This window comes from Vidua chalybeata, chromosome 24, assembly GCF_026979565.1.
Source record: "Vidua chalybeata isolate OUT-0048 chromosome 24, bVidCha1 merged haplotype, whole genome shotgun sequence".
Classification (NCBI taxonomy): Eukaryota; Metazoa; Chordata; class Aves; order Passeriformes; family Viduidae; genus Vidua; species Vidua chalybeata.
This window is the reverse complement of record NC_071553.1, coordinates 3,343,946-3,358,795: the sequence shown is the minus strand read 5'-3', so window position 1 is coordinate 3,358,795 and position 14,850 is coordinate 3,343,946. Positions and strand designations below refer to the sequence as shown.

At 42.4% G+C, this 14,850-nt stretch overlaps 1 protein-coding gene across 4 annotated transcripts in view; it reads left to right on the top strand.

The window, feature by feature from the left end:
• The window catches only part of SRGAP2 (SLIT-ROBO Rho GTPase activating protein 2), a 105,071-nt gene that overhangs the window by 65,675 nt on the left and 24,546 nt on the right, over nt 1-14,850 (top strand). For all 4 annotated transcript variants that reach the window (XM_053963822.1, XM_053963821.1, XM_053963823.1 and 1 more), the window contains 6 exons: nt 312-413; nt 1,225-1,422; nt 8,153-8,237; nt 10,810-10,837; nt 12,848-12,878; nt 13,582-13,642. In XM_053963822.1, coding sequence (XP_053819797.1) covers nt 312-413; nt 1,225-1,422; nt 8,153-8,237; nt 10,810-10,837; nt 12,848-12,878; nt 13,582-13,642 — 505 coding nt within the window. The remainder of the gene's footprint in view (nt 1-311; nt 414-1,224; nt 1,423-8,152; nt 8,238-10,809; nt 10,838-12,847; nt 12,879-13,581; nt 13,643-14,850) is intronic.

Genomic DNA, 14,850 nt, shown 5'->3' with positions numbered 1-14,850 from the left:
AATTCTTGATTTTTGATGTGATTTATCCGAATACGTGGGATAAAGCACCTCCAGACTCCCAAAACACACTTTCAACTGACATCACTGAAAGCAGCTGATGTTTTCTAGCTCTTCTTTGATGTTGCCATCATCTGCTTGCTGTTAGTCCTCTCAGGGGGGGAGCAGCAGAACCTTCTCCTCTGGTCGAAATCCAGGTTTCAACCTGGATTTTAAAACTGACTTCAGTTTTAAAGTTCAGCACTTCAGAGAATGTTTGTGTTTGATAAATAAACAAGCAATTGCAATGCTCTGCTGTGCTGTTTCTCCTGCAGGAGTCTCAGCTCTGTGCCCAGCAGCCAGTCCAGAGTGAGTTGGTGCAGAGGTGTCAGCAGCTGCAGTCCCGCTTGTCCACGCTGAAGATTGAAAATGAAGAGGTCAGTTAATAACCAAAACTCAGCAACCCCTCTTAGCCACTTCCAGTGATTATTGGGCACTGATTATGGAAGAATCTGGTGGTTGTGATCCTTTTGTATTAACGCTTGTGGTAAAATTCAAGGCCAACATCTTGTGCATTAATTGTGGTGGAATCTCACAGGAAAGTTGGGTGTATGGGAGAATCCTTTAAAATACCCCCCCCAAATCTCTCTTCCCATCCTTACCTTGGTAAGACTGGCTGTGTTGCCAAAGTTGAATTTGGATAGCAAAGGGAAAAGGAGGAATTTAATGTTTTGAAGTGAGTTTGCATAACCTGATTTAAAGTGATTTTTGTTTAAGTGGCTATCCAAGATGAGAAGATGACAAGAGTGGGGATCTGATCTCTGCACCTCTGTGCAAAATTTGCACCCCTTTTATGTCTAGAAAATTGATTCTTGCCTTCAGTAAAAATGCACAGTGCAGCAGAGTCTGTTTGTAATTAACATTTGATGCCCAGTAGATGCAGTTGCAGAAGACAATTAGAGGATCTTGGTTCCAGCTTTCTTTGCTTTGAGGTTAAATTTCTTCCCATCTCCTCCTGATCCCAGCCCCTGAGATCCTGGCACGGAGTCCTGGCAGGTTCAGGGTGCTGCCAGCTCTGTGCTTGCATGGACTGTGCTGTTAATGAGCCAAAATTAATTACAGCACCCAGGGTGTGAAACCAGTAATATCTGTTTATTAGCAAAGTGCTCCAGGGGACTTCACTGCCTCTGTTGTTTGCTCACAACACAAAACCTTGAGGTTTTGAGTTCTCTCCTTCTTGCTGGGCAGGTTAAGAAGACGATGGAGGCCACGCTGCAGACAATCCAGGACATTGTCACCATAGAGGACTTCGATGTCTCTGACTGCTTCCAGTACAGCAACTCCATGGAGTCGGTGAAATCCACGGTGTCGGAAACGTTCATGAGCAAACCCAGCATTGCCAAGAGAAGGGCGAACCAGCAGGAGACTGAGCAGTTCTACTTCACAGTAAGGGGCTGATTTGTAGGGATTTAAGAGGGTTTTTCTTTTCTCTTTTGGGGTATTCTCCCCTGTGAGGCTGGTGAGGCCCTGGTACAGCTGTGGCTGCCCCATCCCTGGAAGTGTCCAAGGCCAGGAGAGGAGCCTGGGATACCCTGCCCAGCCCCTGGATGATGTTTAGGATCCTTCCCAACCCAGCCCATTCCACCATTCTGTTATTTTCAATGTGATCTACTCAGAATTATCCTCACAGCAGAGTGCAAAGTGATGCTCTTGTCCAACAAAAAACACTTCTCTCACTGATTTTGGGCAAGCAGAGGAACCGTGTTGGGGTTTAGAAATGTGTGCTCCCAATTCCCTGGAAATATTTTGGGATATCTCTGTTGATTCAAACATAGTCTGTGGGTAAATCATGTCAAATTTGATTTCTTCAGCATCTGAAAAGGGAGTTTTCTGAGAAAGAACTTAGCTTGTAAACATGAAATTTCAAAACTAGGGCAAACTAAAAGAATGTTTAGCTCTTTCATTTTTTATCATCTTACAATTTCAGCCTGCATAAGCTTTTCATTGAGTCAGTGTTTTTTACAAGATGCTAAGAGCCTTTTGCTATTGAATTTCATGCCAGACTGGGTGTCTTTTTCCTACATCAGATTTATGTTAAACCATTGAAATTTGTTTCCAGTTTCAAAATATTTCAGAGTAGCAGATGAAAATCACGGATCTTACCATGCTTAATTTGTCATTCCTTTGGGCATCCTTCACCTTCTTCTTCTTAGAATGGTGTTGCTTGTTAAAAATCTGAATTTTCAGTGCAAATGGCCCTAACATGGCAGGATAGATCAGTAGGCCTTGACTTAGAATCCAAAATCCTCTACTGAAGGTGAATCTGGCTATTTAGAGAAGTGGGTGGAAAACTGCACAATCACGACAGGATTGACCACCCTGCCCAGGGTTATGGAACTAGAAAAGTGATTTTTAATTGAACTCGCAGCATTTCCTCTCTAGAGAGAGCTATTCTGAGCTCAGACAGGAGAAGGAGGAATCCAGGGCTCGGTTTGGATGGGATATTTCTCCGTTTCATCTTGTTGGTGTGGTGTTAGAGAGAGACCCTCTTTAAGCAGCCTGATCAGATGCTGGATTGATCTGCTATTGACCAGGCTTATAAATGGCCTAGATAAGGATTTCCAGCTCTGCATCTCCCAGGAGCAGCTTTTTCAGTGTCTCATAAAAACCATCTGATGGGTATTAATGAGGTTTGAGGGCAGAGCTTTGTGTAGGGGATAAAAAACAAAGTGCAGTGCAGAATTGAGATTTAATTCCCTTTTACCTCGTGATGCGCTGAGTGCTGGGGGATAGGAGCTTTAAGAAAAACGCTGATTTTAAAGAATATTCCATATTAATGTGACTCAAGGAGGAAATTCCATGTGCTGCATTCCTAGGCAGAGCTCTTGGGTAAATGCAGTGATGGGAATTTAGCAGAAGGAGTGTCTCCAGCCTGGAATAATCTGTGTTTCCACTGGAAGCACATCCCAGTGCTGATGGATCTCTTGTTGGGTTTTGAAGGGAGATTTGAATTCAGGGTAATTTAATTTGCATTCAGGGTAATTTAAAGTTCCCAGTGTGCAGGGCAGGACGGCCCCAGCCCTGAGCTGCTGCAGGTGGCTGAGGCAGGGAAGCAGCAGCGACTTCAGGGAGCCAAAATCCAGGGATGTGCTGCTGCTGCCATGGTTACAGCCCTGCTTCCCGAGCCAGGCATCCTGGCACAGCTGCCCAGCAGGGCACAGCTGGCACCAGCCCCACCTGGGCACTGGGAAGGGGGGGAGCAGTTTCATTCTTTCACCTCTAAACCAGCATCATTTGAGTTCTTAGGCAAAACGTTGGGGTTTTTATCTCTGGAAAGAGGAGGATCCAGAGCAATGCTGCTTGGGTGAAGTGCTTTAGGGTTAGTGGGGGTTTATTTTTGCCAAGGCCTTGAGACATGGGGAAGTGGGGGATAAAATCCTGCTGCCCCCGAGTCCTGCAGCTGGGGGGTCCTGGTGGTGCTGATCCTGTGGGAAGTGAATCCAGTTCCCCCATCCTTCAGTTGAGTGCTTGCTTTGGAATTACTCCTGGAGGGGTGAGAGAGAGGAAAATCACTCTTTTCCTGACTGGGGATGGGTCAGGACATGGAGCAGTGGCAGAAATGGTTTTTATGTCCCAGCCAGGGAGGTCTGCTTGGCTTCTGCTTCATCCCGTGTGCAGCTGGGTCTGCCTGGGAGCATCCTGCAGGATTTGGGCTCAGAGATGCCAGACTTGCTGGGATTTGTAGGTACAAAATGCTCCTGGCTCTGAGTGCCAGCTGATCTTCACCTCTGGACTCTCACCCTGCACCACTGAGGCCACTCCGAGACCTTTCTGCTGCTTTGTTCTGGCTGCACTTAGCCCAGCTCCAGCTGTGCTCTGCCCCAAGGGAAATCCTCAGGAGTTCTCCTGTAGTTTGATGATTTTTTTATTTCCCTTTGTCTGTTTTTATTAGACCAAAAATCCAGGGCTAATGGATCTTTGTAATTCACTGAGAAAAGCCTGAAGCTTTATTTTGAAATTAATTTTTTTTTTCATCAGCGTCCTTGCAACAGGCAGGGAACAGAATGTTAGGCATGAGGAAATAGTAAAAAAAAAAAGAGATTCTGCAGTGGATGGGAACATCTTTTTCTCCTTTAAAGCAACCCCTGGTACCTGTTGATGTTTTTAATGACCTCAAATCCAGAGCCTTGCAAGTCCCAGCGAGTGCCTCTGCCCTGCCCTGCCTGAGCCACCTTAGGCTGGGCTTAAGTGTTTAGATCTGCTTCAAAGGGGGCTTAACTCTGCCTGGAGGAGTCGATCTGCTGATCTTGAAGCTTCTGAGGCTGAGCCTTCCAACCCTCCTGTCCTTTCACCTGTGACTCTGAGACCCCCAGAACCAGATTTATCCTCAACTCCCCCCTTCAGACTGGTTATTTTTGCAGTTTTGTTTTTATTATTATTTTATAGAGTTTATATTATTATAGTTTATATTTATATCATTTATATTAGTATAGTTATTTATTTTAGGTGTTTTTTTTTATTATTATTTTCATCATATTTTCTTCTCCAGAAATTGAACTGATTGAGCAAAATACAGTTAGGCCTTGGCAAACAAATTCTACAGGGAAATTCCCAAAAAAAAAAAGTAATTCATTTTTTGAGGGTTCTTCCTGTTTTCTTCCAAAACAACAAAAAAATTGAAATATTAATAAAGGAAGCAGGAAATGCTGAGACTTTCCAGAGGGACTTAATTCTTGTGAAGTGTTTCTTTCAATGTTGTCAAGCGAGGGGACATAAAACACAGGATTCTGGCAGTTAATTAAAGCCATTTCTGTTTGTTGTGTCAGTGCACACCAGGGCTGGGGAGCCCTCAGGGGAAGCTCTGTTAGTTCCTGGAAGGTTTTCCCTCACCCTCACTACTGCCTCAGTGTGTATATTTCTTTATATATTATATTAGTGTATTATATTAATATATTTTTATATAAATATATGGTATTCTATATAGTATGTTATATATAAATATAATATAAATTATATTTATTATAATATATAATATAAATTATATAATATATATGAATATATTGTGTTCATTATATATGAATACATTATAAATATTATATTTTATATATATATATATATATATATATATATATATATATATATATATATATAATATATAATTCTTTATTTATGTATGTATTTCTACTTGACTCACTCCATCCTGCACAGAAGCTGCTCCTGCAAAGGCCAGGCAGGGTCCAGTTGTTAAAAATACCCATTTTTACCTCAAGGATTTTTAGTTTTATTGTGCAGATCAGCCCTGAAGGGAGGTGGATTGAACTGGGGAAAGCTGGAAGTGTCCAAGGCCAGGCTGGACAAGGCTTGGAGCACCCTGGGATGGTGAAAAACGTCCCTGCCCATGGAACTGGATGAGCTTTGAGGTCCCTTCCCACCTAAACCATCTGATTATAACAAGAACGTTTCATTATCAGATAAGAATCCTCTCTCTGTGCTCATCCTGCTGGCTGAATTCTTAAGATCCCTCAGGATTCCAAAGAGTGCTCTGTGATATTTGCAGAGTTTGTGGTTTTGAATGAAGCATGTCCCATTTTTAATGTGGGCAGCCCCTGTACAGCAGAGTTATTTCACATGCTGCAGCTCAGTGAAGATAAATAAAACTGCTCTGAACTGCAAGATAAGAGATGAAAGAACTGAAAAAAAAAACCAAAAAAAAAAAAAAAAAAAAAAAAAAACCAAAAAAACCCAGCATTTGCAAAGCTGTGGAATATCAGGGAGCAGTGGGAAGAACGCCTGCGTGGCTGTGCAATATTCCACTGCCAGAGTAAATCTGAACTTCAATAATATCTTTATTTGTTTTGTCCTGTGCAGCCCTGTGGATCATCCAGCACGCAGGGTTTGACAAGTAAAGTGGGGTGAGAGAGGTTAAGTGAGAGAATAAGCACAGTAGCAGCCTTGTGGCTGGTTAAAACAGATTGCTCATTCAGTGCACCCCGCCCTGCCTGCCCAGGGATGGATGACAGCTCCTCTGATGGCTCCAAAGATGCCAAACGTTCAGCTGATCCCACAGTGGAACAATGGAAATCGCCCTGCAGATGGAGAATTTGCAGAATTTCAGAATTGTTAAGGTTGGAAAAGGCCTCTGAGATCACTGATCCAAGCTTGGCTGGGCTCAGAATAGGAGTGGCCTGAGCTTTAGACTTGCCCAGATACTTAAGCCAGGACTTTGTGCTTTAACCATGAATTTCAGAGTTATTGGCACTGTAAATTCAGTGTCACTCTGTAAATTCAGTGTCTGCAACTGCAAATTCAGTGTCATTCTGTAACTGTAAATTCAGTGTCATTCTGTAACTGCAAATTCAGTGTCACACTAAATTCAGTGTCACTCTGTAAATTCAATATCATTCTATAACTGTAAATTCAGTGTCCCTCTAAAGGTAAATTCAGTGTCACACTGAATTCAGTGTCACTCTGTAACTGCAAATTCAGTGTCACTGCAAATTCAGTGTCATTCTATAACTGTAAATTCAATGTCACACTAAATTCAGTGTCATTCTGTAACTGCAAATTCAGTGTTACACTAAATTCAGTGTCACTCTGTAAATTCAGTGTCATTCTATAACTGTAAATTTGGTGTCCCTCTAACTGTAAATTCAGTGTCACTGCAAATTCAGTGTCATTCTATAACTGCAAATTCAGTGTCATTCTATAACTGTAAATTTGGTGTCCCTCTAACTGTAAATTCAGTGTCACTGCAAATTCAGTGTCATTCTGTAACTGCAAATTCAGTGTCACACTAAATTCAGTGTCACTCTGTAAATTCAATATCATTCTATAACTGTAAATTCAGTGTCCCTCTAAAGGTAAATTCAGTGTCACACTGAATTCAGTGTCACTCTGTAACTGCAAATTCAGTGTCACTGCAAATTCAGTGTCATTCTATAACTGTAAATTCAGTGTCACACTAAATTCAGTGTCATTCTATAACTGTAAATTCAGTGTCACACTAAATTCAGTGTCACTCTGTAAATTCAGTGTCATTCTATAACTGTAAATTCAGTGTCCCTCTAAAGGTAAATTCAGTGTCACACTGAATTCAGTGTCACTCTGTAACTGCAAATTCAGTGTCACACTAAATTCAGTGTCATTCTATAACTGTAAATTCAGTGTCACTGCAAATTCAGTGTCATTCTATAACTGTAAATTCAGTGTCACACTAAATTCAGTGTCATTCTGTAACTGTAAATTCAGTGTCACACTAAATTCAGTGTCATTCTGTAACTGCAAATTCAGTGTCACTGCAAATTCAGTGTCATTCTATAACTGTAAATTCAGTGTCACACTAAATTCAGTGTCATTCTGTAACTGCAAATTCAGTGTCACACTAAATTCAGTGTCACTCTGTAAATTCAGTGTCATTCTATAACTGTAAATTCAGTGTCCCTCTAAAGGTAAATTCAGTGTCACACTGAATTCAGTGTCACTCTGTAACTGCAAATTCAGTGTCACACTAAATTCAATGTCACTCTGTAAATTTGGTGTCCCTCTAACTGTAAATTCAGTGTCACTCTGTAAATTCAATGTCATTCTGTAACTGTAAAATCAGTGTCACTATAAATTCAGTGTCATTCTCTAACTGTAAATTCAGTGTCCCTTAAATGTAAATTCAGTGTCACTGTAAATTCAGTGTCATTCTCTAACTGTAAAATCAGTGTCACACTAAATTCAATGTCACTCTGTAACTGCAAATTCAGTGTCACTCTGCAAATTCAGTGTCATTTTATAACTGCAAATTCAGTGTCACACTAAATTCAGTGTCACTCTGTAAATTTGGTGTCACTTTAACTGTAAATTCAGTGTCACTCTGTAGATTTGGTGTCACTCTATCTGTAAATTGTGTCACTCTGTAAATTCAGTGCCACTCTGTAAATTGTGTCACTCTGTAAATTGTGTCACTCTGTAAATTCAGTGTCACTCTGTAAATTTGGTGTCACTTTAACTGTAAATTCAGTGTCACTCTGTAGATTTGGTGTCACTCTAACTGTAAATTGTGTCACTCTGTAAATTCAGTGTCACTCTGTAAATTCAGTGTCACTCTGCCCTGGTGCTCACAATCCAGCAGCCCCAAGACTTGATCAGAGAGATGAAGTGTCCCCTCACCATGCTGTTTTTTCCACAGAAAATGAAGGAGTACCTGGAAGGCAGGAACCTGATCACAAAGCTCCAGGCCAAGCATGACCTCCTGCAGAAGACCCTGGGAGAAAGTGAGTGTATTCAGGGTAATTAATGAATTAATCTCTGTCCCCAGCAGAGCTCCCAGCCAGGCTGGGGCATTTGTTGAGTTCCTCAGCTGAGGGTGGCAGCCCTGCATTAGGGATGCAGTGGCTGTGCTGGTGTTTTATGAATTAATTCCTCGTGAGGGAGATGAATGGTGAGCACCAAAATGTTTAATGAGGCTCTGATGTGCATCACTGATTTGTGTGCTGCCCCTGCTTCACACCCATCCCAGGGAGCTCTTCATGATCTCTCTTGGGCCAAACCTGGTGATTTACTCATCACTTCAGAATTATTGGCCTTCATTTGTGTGGCAGGCTGGCTGCTCCTCACCTCTCTGGGTTCAACCCAGCGTTGAGCCCAGGCTTTTATTAGGAGAAGCACAAACAAATTTCAGAGCATGTGAAATATGTTGCCTGTCTAGAGGGCATCAGTCAGGGGGCAGCAGCCAGAACTGAATATTCATTTGCTGTTCGAGTCAGAACAAAGGCAGATTTCTTTCCCTTTATGGTATGGGCAAATCCTGTTGGCCAAAAACACTTCAACTCTGCATCCAAGTTTCCATAGAAACCTGCCTGCCTTGTATTTGCAGGGGAGAAGGTTTGAACAGTCTAAATGTCAGGTCAGAAACTGGCTCAGCTCAGTCCTGGGTTGTGTCTGGAGCAGGGCTGAGCTGAGCTGCCCACAGCTCGTGGTGTGCAAATCTGCTGGATGAAAACTCAGCCAGCATGTGGCCTTTGAAGTGCTTTGTTTTCAGTTTGAAAGTGCACTGTCAAACTGAAATACTTCATGCTGCAGTAATTAAGAGTTTTGTGTTTATCAGAGATGAGGGGAGGATGTGCCTCGCTGTGGGTTGGGTTGGCTTGGATGAAGTTGCTCATCTCTTCAGCTCTCCTGTAAGAAAGGGTGGCTGAAGGCAAAGTTTTGTGTCCTCAGGGCATTTTTCTTGTGCCTCTGAATATCTGTGAGTGGCAGGCGAGCTGCCCTGTGGCTGGTGACATTCTGGGTCATGGCTGACCTCTGCATTCCAGCCCTGTTTCCTCTTAACCTGCCTGCCCCCTGAACCCAGCTCAAGCTGTGCTAGGGGGAAAAGAAGAGGAAATTAAATGTGATTTCTGTATTGCTGTGTGGATTGAAAGGCTGCTTCTGTTTTCTTCATTTGCTTTTTGCAAACCAGAGCTCTCTTAGTGGCTCTGAGAAGGGACCCGGTGAGTGTCAGGGTGAGCCCCAAACAAACTCCTCCTGTCATCTGTGAGATCAGAAGGAGCTGGGAAAGGGAGGAACATCCCATTTCCCAACCCACAGGAGCAGGTTAATGGTACAAACTGGGGACCATGCCTAGATTTATCCATAAAATGCCACTTAATTGGGAAATGGGCAAATAAAATTCCCTCCACACATCCCCAGAGCACAGTTAGGAGCTTTGCAGGCAAACGTGCCTCCAGCTGTGTGCCTTCAGTGCCTGGGAGGTTCAGGGGTTGTTATTTTTTATTCTCCTCCCTGCCCCATCCTCAGGTGACGTTTTTTAGTCGTGGTGCAAATTGCCTTAATCTGAAGATGACAAGTTCCAGCAATAAAAGTAGCAGCAAGTCCTCCTCTCTGCAAGTCATTATGTCCCTGCCTCCTGTCCCCATTTGTCACCCTAATGCAGGAGCCCCTTGATGCTGCCACAGCCGTGTAATTTCTCTGTATGAATATTCCATGATGAAAACGGGACAGATGGCTGGAAATTCTGCTGCAGAATAACATTTTCATGTAAATTATGCACTGTTTTGGCTTTACGTGGGGAGAGCAAAAGTGGCTATCAAGATGTGCTCGACTAATTGTCAGCCATGAGCAATTAGCTGCTTCCCTCACTCCTCCTTCCATCTCCCCAGGAGCAGGAAGACAGCAGGAGGGAAGGTGGATTTTCAGCTGCTGGGAATCAGTGTGGTTTCACTGATTTTTTTTTTTTTTTTCCTAACCAAAAAAAAAAATGGGCCTGTCCCACTCCCAGCAGCACATCCTCCTTTCTCCTGCCTCTTCTGTTGTGATGTTTTAGGTGATGCTGAATTAGCAAGTCCCTGGCTTGGCTGCTGCTGCCTCGAAAACTCAGCACAAGTTAATGGAGTGTTTTTATAAATATGTTTATAAAAAACACCACTGAACGTCTGTCTCTCAAAATAGCTTGGGTGCCAGCACGCTCAGGCTGTGGGCTGACAAATCTGGGAATGTTTGCACTCTTCCTGAGGGGCTGTGTGAAGTAGAATCTCTTGCCCCACCAGTTCCCCTGGGAAGAGAGAGGGAGGGAGGGAGTGACAAGCCCAGTTTTTTTGGCAGAAGTCAACAATTAGAATGCTCAGGGAGGAAATTTCTATTTAAAAACAAGAATTCACAGAGAGAGGAGTGCTTGGACAGCCTGAGCTGGTTCCTGGTGGGATTTGGTGCAGGGGTGGGTTTGGTGCTGCCCTTGGAGCTTCCCCTCCTCTCTCCTCTTCCTCCATCTCCTTCCCAGATTCTCCGTACAGAAGTACTGAAAGCATTTCCCCTTGCTCACGCTGGGTTTCTTTGTCTCCTCCCCAGGTCAGCGGACGGACTGCGCCCTGGCCAGGTAGGTGTGGCTCAGGGAGTTGTGTTTTCAAGGGAAATCGGCTGCAAATTGGTCATTCCAGATCAGTTACCAGCCCAGGATATGTGTCTGTTAGAAAAATACACTGAATTCCATTCACGGAATGGAATCATGGAGTGGTTTGGGTGGCAAGGGACATTAAAGCTCATCCAGTGCCACCTTCCACTGTGCCAGGCTGCTCCAAATCCCCTCCAGCCTGGCCTGGAACACTTCTGGAGATGGGGCAGGAATTTAATACATTTAATTAAATGTACTGATTTATTATAAATTCAATTTATAGATATAAATATAATATATATATAATTTATATATAATTATATATAATTTTATATCTATAAATTATATTATATTATATTATATTATATTATATTATATTATATCATATTATTCTAATGTATATTATAATATTTATTGTATATTATATAATTATATAATATCTATTATATAATTATATCATATATATTATATAATTATATAATATATATTATGTCATATTAATATATAATATATTATGTAATATACAATATGTGCAAATATTTATAATATATATATTGACTAAATCTATAATAAATTTAATGATAATAAATATTATCTATAATATAATAATAATTTATATAATTCATTAATATAAGCAAATTATTTTTCTTGCCCTGGTGTATTTAAAGCAGAGCAGGATGGAGAAGTGATAGAAATTCGTTCATTTGGTGAAATACTCTCCAGATTTAGGTTTTTATAAGCAAATCCTTGGTCCTGGGAGAGAGGTGGGCAGGGCTGATCCCCAGGACCATAAATTGGGAAACTTTTGGTGCCAGTGCTGCTGTGCTGTGCCTGGATTCCAGCAGGTGGAGGGCACGGAGAAAAAACCTTGGAATGGAATTGGGACCAATCCCAGCACTGAGCTTCTGGTGGGCTTTAGTAAAACAGAGCAAATGCCCATCCCCAAAGGGATGGATTCAGGGGGCTCTGCACCATCCTGCCTCGTTAACAAAAGCAAGGTGATTACCACCAGCGTGGACTCATTACTGCTGTTCCCTTTCCTCACAGCAAAGCAAAACTGACAGGTCCTAATTAGACCCTGACATCTGTAATAATAAAATATTATTCATCATGAAACAATTTGAAATATCAAAGAATCATGCCCGCTAACAGTTTAAAACCCACCTCATTGTCTGTGACAGCCCGTGGAATTGGATTTTTCTTTATTATTTTTTTTTTTATTTTTCATCCAGTGCTTTTGATTTTTTTACAAAAGGAATTTCCTCCAAATTAACACATTGTACAGGCTTTTAAAAAAATCACACTTCTAATCCCCTTATTTATAATTCAGCAGCCATCTGCCCTGGCAGGGAATTGGCTGGAATGATACATTAGGGCCTCTCTGCTATTATCTCCCTTGCTTCATTTTTACAAGAAACTAAAGGAATTTTAAACCCCAGTAATAAATTTTGAGGGGAAGACCCTGGCAGAGCAGGGCCTTTTTGCTATTTTTCTGCCATTAATGTCTACCAACATCAGCAAATGAGAGCAGACAGACAAGGCTTAGCCTGGCTGCTGTTCCAGGGGGTTTTGTGTTATTTATTTATTTGAAATCTTATCAAAACCGTCGTAAAGACTCCACAGTGGCAGCTGTGAACAGCACAGGGGGAACCAGCCTGCTCCCACCTGCTCTCCCCTGTGCCATTTATATCAAACTTCATCTCCAGCAAGCAGCCCTGGATCACAGGATTCCGTCTGGTCGGAATTAAAATGTCAGGGGTGATCTCCTGCCAGGGCTCCCTTGTGCCTCGTGCAGGCTCTGGGTGATTTAAAGTCACTTCTAACCTTTCTGGGGTCCCAGAAATGGAAGGAGGCTCTGGCATGATGATTGACTGGGATATCTGGCTCCTTCCCTGCTCCAGTGTGTGCCTGGGAGCACTGGAGGGATGAGCTGCTGGTGCTGGGGGATTATCCTGATTGTTCTTTCTCTTTCTCCCTCCTGCACCCCCGGACCAGTGGCAGGCGCAGCTCCACCGTGAGGAAGCAGGTAATTAACATTTCCCCCAGTAACGAGGCAGGGATGTGGTGTGGAAGGAGGAGGAGTGGTGGAGAACAGATTTTTGTCTGTCCCTCCCTGTCTTCCTTTTCAGTCTTGTCGGGGAAATCCCTCAAACCTGGATCCAGAGCCTCTCTCGTTTTCCATGACAAAATTTAAAATTGCTTTTGCTCTGTGTTTTGAGAGATCTGGAATCAAAAATCCCAGACAGCCTCGAGCTGTTGGGACAGTCGTGGTTTATGGGATCCACGCTGTGGTTTCTTTGTCTCCACTCCCTTTATTTTCCCTGGATTTTCCCTGTTAAACCTGGATTTTCCCTGTTAAACCTGGATTTTCCCTGTTAAACCTGTAACTGCTCTCTTGTTGTGCCTTCCTGTAATAAAGACTTACAAAGCCAGGCTTTGTGTCCCTGGCCTTGGGGATAATCTGTTGCTTTTTGGTACCCAAGTGAGCTAAAATGTGTTTCTTTGAGATAGGGAGGACCCAAAGTATCTCTTGTTGATACTGTAAGGTTAAAGTTTGGGAATTCCAGTTCACACAGTCTTGGGCTGCTGCTTTGAGGTTTTGGAATGAAGAGAGCAAGGTGTGATCTTGGTGTGCACAGTCAAACCTTTCTCATTTTTTTATTCTTTTTTTTTTTTTTCCTCTTCACTTTACATTCTGCCTGCTCTTGCTGGAATTCCTCTCTGGGCAGGATTCCTCCCAGGCCATTCCCCTGGTGGTGGAGAGCTGCATCCGATTCATCAGCAGGCACGGTGAGTTTGTGTGACATTCCTAGGAAATGAAATTAAAATAAAATAAAATAAAATAAAATAAAATAAAATAAAATAAAATAAAATAAAATAAAATAAAATAAAATAACCTATCTTTTATAGGTTAAACCTATAAAATAAACCTTATAAGGGATGTTCAGAGTGGCTCAGGACCTGGTGCTTGTGCAGAAGCTGCCACAGAAGGAAAATGGTTCTGATTTTTTGCCTGCATTGCTGGTGTTGTGCGTGCAATGACTGCTCCAAATAACTGACCTTGCAAACGTTGTTGTGCCCACAATATCCCTTTATTCCTTGCAGAATAAGCTTCCCATCCCTCCCCTCCACTCACCTTCCTTTGAGCCCTGAAATGTGGCCTTCACCAGGAACAATCACCCTCTTCATGAGGAGGAGGAGGAGGAGGAGCACTCAGAGTGTTTGAATGTAGGAGGTCAAGCAGTGAATTAATTGTTCACTTACTGCCACAGAGAGATGATTTATGCCTGGTTGGAAGGTTGACCTCTGCCAGCCTTGAATGCTGTACATTTACTGCAATTTGTTTTCATTTTTAATTGATATCATTTGATAGTAGTGTGTGAAACAGCTGTTAATTAACACATGTGGAAGGAGGTGGAATCCATCTTCATTAACCAAGGATAGGGCCAGGTAGCAGGTCCTGTTTGTTTCCCTTGTTCCATTGCTGTTTTAGGAACCATAATCTGGAGTCCCATTCTCATCAGCACTTGGAATAACCCAGTTATAGCTCTAGATTCAAGTTCTGGAATCTTTCCTTAAGGCCATATTTGGATATTTGCTGGAAAAATCCTTGAGACCACACTGGAGTGGGAACTGATGGGGGATAAATCGTGGCCATCAGGAGATGCTGATTTCACTCAGATTCCAGAATTGGCTTTGATTTTCCAACAGACTCAGCTGAGTCCTTTTTAAACATTTTAAACGTTTTTCCTCCTGACATTGATCATATTTTACTCCTGGCTGCTCCACTGCTGGTTTATAACTTCCTCTAGGTTGTAAAATCCTCTGGGGATCCTCCAGGGTGAGAGATAACATGAATGGCTGTCAGAGCCCTGTTACTCTGGCAGTTTAGAAGGGTTAATAATTTTTCTGCCTGTGCTGAGTTCTGTTTTTTTATATTCTGGACATCTCAGGGAAAGGTGGCTTTTAAACCAACATCCTCTGCCTTTGTTTTTATT